Source organism: Octopus bimaculoides, chromosome 19, assembly GCF_001194135.2.
Source record: "Octopus bimaculoides isolate UCB-OBI-ISO-001 chromosome 19, ASM119413v2, whole genome shotgun sequence".
In the NCBI taxonomy this organism is placed as follows: domain Eukaryota; kingdom Metazoa; phylum Mollusca; class Cephalopoda; order Octopoda; family Octopodidae; genus Octopus; species Octopus bimaculoides.
In genome coordinates this window covers 54,541,680-54,546,955 of record NC_068999.1, presented here as the reverse complement: position 1 = coordinate 54,546,955, position 5,276 = coordinate 54,541,680, and the positions used below count along the sequence as shown (strand labels likewise).

General features: G+C 34.5%; 1 protein-coding gene across 1 annotated transcript in view; it reads right to left on the bottom strand.

Moving 5' to 3' along the window:
- The window catches only part of LOC106875392 (uncharacterized), a 41,744-nt gene that overhangs the window by 12,873 nt on the left and 23,595 nt on the right, over positions 1-5,276 (bottom strand). The window contains exon 3 of the mRNA XM_052974723.1: positions 3,937-4,221. Within this exon, the coding sequence (XP_052830683.1) occupies positions 3,937-4,221 (285 nt within the window). The remainder of the gene's footprint in view (positions 1-3,936; positions 4,222-5,276) is intronic.

Sequence of the window (5,276 nt, the reverse complement as noted above, 5' to 3'; positions counted from 1 at the left end):
ATATATATATATATATATATATACAAGTATTAAATGTCATATTTGTTAACATTAATTTGTTTGTTTAGAGAGAGAGAAAGAGAGAGAGAGAGACGGTGGGGAGGGGGCTGAGTTATCTATCTCACAGTTCCTACACTATTTATAAACACTTAAGACCATGTCATAAATATACTCTCTCAGAACAGGTTCAGAAGATAGAATGCATTTGTTGTACAAATGCATGCTATACTGTCATTTAAATGTTGCTTGTTTATTACAATAACTAAAATATTATCATTACATGGTAAACATTGCTATTTACAGTAAACAGTTTTATGTCCTTATTTAAAATCATTATAAACTAAATATAATAAACTGAGTTTATCATTTTATTGTCTCCTCTGTACACAACAGATAGAGGAGGGACAACCATCAGGCAATGACAAGATATCTACACTTGAATAAATTACGTAATTTCAACTGGAAAATGCCAAATATTGTGTAAGAAAGGACATTGTGCTCTCATACTAAAGTTTTTAGCTTTAGTTCCTTGCAGGAGGGATAAAGTCATATATAATTGAGAAAGAACAGTTCACAAAATAGTACATGTACCATGAGACAATGAAGGAGCCTGTATGTAGTCGATTGACCTACTAGAAATAGCAGCAAAATCTATCTTAAATCATACCATATTGTCTTAGGAAATAGGTAGGATGGTTATGACAAGAATGACTTTGATTGTAGGTGATCTGTTTGTTCAGAGCTGGCCTTGGGCTAAACAAAAGCAACAACCACACAACAATATGAGTCACATACATCAGTAGGGAGCCTCAAAATGACCACTACTCGAATTGCTAGAAATGGCTCCCAAATATTCCTATCATCTTATAAAAAGGAAGGACTATAGAATGTAGTTGTAGATATATATGTTTGAATACTAAAGACTGAACTGGGGTAAAATAACAATATATGTATCATGAGAGTTGTAATATTTTGAATGTACAGATAGATCATTTTTAGAGAAGGGGGAAAAAACTGTGAACTTTAATTTAGCTGTGTTGGATATCTTCTGATCTCCACAAATTCCAACATCTTGCTTTAAGTAAAGAAACATACAGACTAGACCAGAAATATTTCTTGTTTTTAACTGAAAAGCTTTGAAATAAATGTAAAAGTTTTAGTGGATTTCTGGAATGTCTTACAAGGAAATTGTAGTTCATTTCTAACCAAAGTTCCATAACTTACACATTCTAAAAAAAGACCATCTTACTTAAAAATCTCAGCATTTTACCAATCAACCAAATCCAAGCTCATAGCCCAGGAATTACAAATTTGAATAATATAGAAGTTTTAACAGAGGACAGATAGCAGAGTGGATAAAGTACTGGACAACCAGTCTTGAAATTGGTGGTTCATATTCTGATAAAGCACCTCATCATGTTCATTACCAAGATGCTAAATACTATGGATGGTATAATTCAATTATGTAGGGAGTAAATGAACTGTAAAATTGAATATTATTCCTTGAGTGTGCAATATCAAGTTTAATTCCTCACAAAGAAAAAATTTCCTGTGATCGATTGACATCTTAACCAGGAGCAGATTTATCTTGCGTTCCCTTGACATTATATAAACTAGCACTAAACATCCATAGGGCTGGCCCTATGGATCTAGACAGTACAGAGTAACAAAATCTGGTGTTTTATAAAATATGGTCACTATGAAACACAGAGTTAGTATCAACTTAAGTCAATGGATGTTCTGCAGCAAAAACATACCTAGCTCTTAATTGAATATGAACCGCTGATACCACTGGGAAAAGTGTGAATGTCACATGATCCTTTCCTATAATACATACAAACAGGCAGACTTTAATCTCCTCTCACGCATTTCCAACTCACTTGATTTTTCTCTCTTCACACCAATTATATTAATATTAGGTTCACTGCTCTAGGTCTACATTAACCACTCCTTCCAGTCATTCTTCCACAGTATACTAGCAATTCGGAATTCCTTCCCTAGTACTGTTTTCACTCAGAGACCTGTCTCACTGGTTTCTGAGGGCCTACAAAGGCTAAGGACATAGACTCTTCTTCTAGATCAAACAAATTTTTTTAAAAAAGCACTGGTGATTAGTGCTACATAAAAGCACCCAGTACACTCTGTGTAGTGGTTGGTGTTTGGAAGGGTGTCCAGCCATAGAAACCAAGCCAAAACAGACTTTGTAACCTGGTATGGTCCCTGATCTTAACAGTTTCTGTCAAGCCATCCAACCCATGCCAGCATGGAAAAAAGACGTAAAAATAATGATGATGATGATGATGATGATGATGATGATGATGATGATGATGATAAAAAGAACTCAAAAAAATCAATTCCGGTGTTAGAATTCTTAGAAATGAACATGTTTATCTTTTGTGCTTTTAGTTTCGTATTTTGATAATAATGATGATGATGATGAAAAGAACTCAAAAAAATCAATTCCAGTGTTAGAATTCTTAGAAATGAACATGTTTATCTTTTGTGCTTTTAGTTTCGTATTTTGATAACCATTTAAACTAAAGTTCGCTGATAATCATATCAATGGAATTTTTTATGATAAAATATTCCACAAGAAGACTAAACATTTTACTGAAATGTTTAAACTGTCAACATTTCCCAGAAAAAATTTTAAGATTTTCTTTGAAAATTTGATCAGCTTATATAATTAATCAGATTTATAAATGAGCAATACCCACAATTTATAGAAAAGCCAAATTGTTAAAAGTTAATGTCACTGTTTTATTCTTAAACAATGCTTTCCAATGAATGTGCTTTCCTCGCCTGTTCCACTTTCAAACACCATCCCATTTTACAGTCCTCACATCCCACATTATCTTTCACTGATCATTTCATATCTCAACCAAGAAAGTGATTTTAGATACTATATAATACAATTTTGAGAATCAACTGAACAACCCAGTTTTTATGTCAAATCGATGCTTTCAATATCAAATATTTATTTTAGATTGAAAATCACCCTCATTATCGTTTGACTTTTCTATGAATTGTGGTCATGTTCATTCGATTAATTGTATAAATTCGATTAATTGTATAAATTCGATTAATTGTATAAATTCGATTAATTGTATAAATTCGATTAATTGTATAAATTCGATTAATTGTATAAATTCGATTAATTGTATAAAGCAAAGTTGACGTCAATGAGATTTGAATACAAAAGATAAAACTAACAATTATTTTAATACACATACATGGCCTAGTGATTTGAGTGTGGAGCTAATGATCTTGAAGTCATGGGTTCAATCCCTCTATTTCTTGAGTAAGACACTTTATTTCTCATTGCCCCAGTGTACTCCACTGAAATAAGAAGCAGCCTAGAGCTCTATCCCTCCAGCTGTGACACTCTCAAAGTTCCACAGGGCAAAGGATGGAAAAACCGAGAGACTGTTGATGCCTGCTCATGACTATACGGGCACCTAAAAAGACAGTACATGCTACTAAATCATACTTGCTTGTGATTAGCAGCAGTGGGTTTTTACTATCAATTATTATAGATATGTACGAAGTACAGCCAGCTGTCATTCATTGGTGAGTATGGCTTGATAACATACACTATGCTTTTGCTAATTGTTTTAGGTGCCTATGTAATCAAAAGCAGACACAGACACTCTCTCAGGTTTCTCACTATTGACCCAATGGTATATTATCCAGGATGTAACAGCTGAAGAAACAGAAAGCTGCACTAACACCTGGCTTGTGCTCATTTACAGCTGAGGTGGCAGGAGTAACATGAAATGAAATGCCTTTGCACCAGGACTCAATGTGCCACCTGGTCCAGGAATTGAACCTACAACCTAACGATCATGAGCCAAATGCTCTAACTTCTAGGTTACATACTATAACAGTTATATGTACAACAGAAAAAACTATTAACAATGACAATAAATAACTTACATCCAACATCAAAGGAAACTGTTCCAAGACGAAGTTGGTCAGTGTCATTGGTTAAACGACAAGCAATTGCGTAATTCCCTTCAGTAACATTGGTCAGTGTTAGTATTATGGCGGTTTTACCAATAGATGTATTGAGTATTGTCTCATTGGATTTGATGAAATGTTTGTCATTTCTCAAGTCAAAAAAGTACAGGTTTCTATCTTGTAACAAACTTTTGTCGGTACAAACACAGTATATAGTGACTGAATCTCCAACCACATAAGAGTTCTTCTCTGTTGTCACATCTGAAGAAAAAGCAAAAAAGAAAATTGTGAAAAATCCAAAAGATAAATTTGCTTTTTATTGTTGTTGTCATTATCAATTATCCCCAAATCAACCTTGATTGAGATGTATAAGAAGAGGTTCCTGTGATGACCATTCCAAATTTTTTCAAGCACAATCCAATGTGTGTGTGTGAATGTGTGTGTGTGTGTGTGTGTGTGTGTGTGTGTGCACGCGCATGCATGCACTTAACATGGTAGAGTGTATTTAGAGCGATATTTGGCTGCTATTTCTACTAGGTCAACTAGCCATGAAGAGGCTCCCTTGTTGGTTCAAGATCAATTTGAAAAATATGTGAGTGTTCGGAAGTAGAGCTAAAGGACAAATTCATTTATTCCTTTACTGGTTATAGTAATTAGACTATGGCCATGCTGGAGCACCATCTTTTAAGCCCATGTAAATAACATCACATTCAATGCTTATTTTACCAACTTCCAAAGAATGAAAGATAATGATGACTTGGGGGAGAATTAAACTAAGAATGTTAAGGATGTAATCAAGTTCCACAAGGAACTTTATCTTCTAATAGGGTCCTTGCACTGAAAAATGCAAAGGGCATGTCATCTAAATATTTAACATTCACATTATAACAATTAATAAATTATTTGAATGTCTGTGTGTATGTGTGTGTGCATACACACACACACACACACTCATGCATACATACATACATACATACATACATGCATACGTATGTACATAGGTATACATAACTGTTTACATGCTTTTCTGCTGGTAGGACTTTGAAGCTAAACAAAAGCTATAAAAACACACTGTCACCACTGCTCTCACCACCACCATCACCACCATCACCACCATCACCACCATCACCACCATCATCATTCCTACCTGGGGGGGGGAGCATCTATCAGAAGAAACTTTCCAGAAATGTTTGTAGATCTTATTTATAGAGGAAACAACTAGCCTCTTTTCCCAGCTGGGCCACTTCCATCTACCCTCTGGTAGAGGTCAGAGCAGTGCATCAGGTGTACAAATATCACTATCATCATCGTTATGT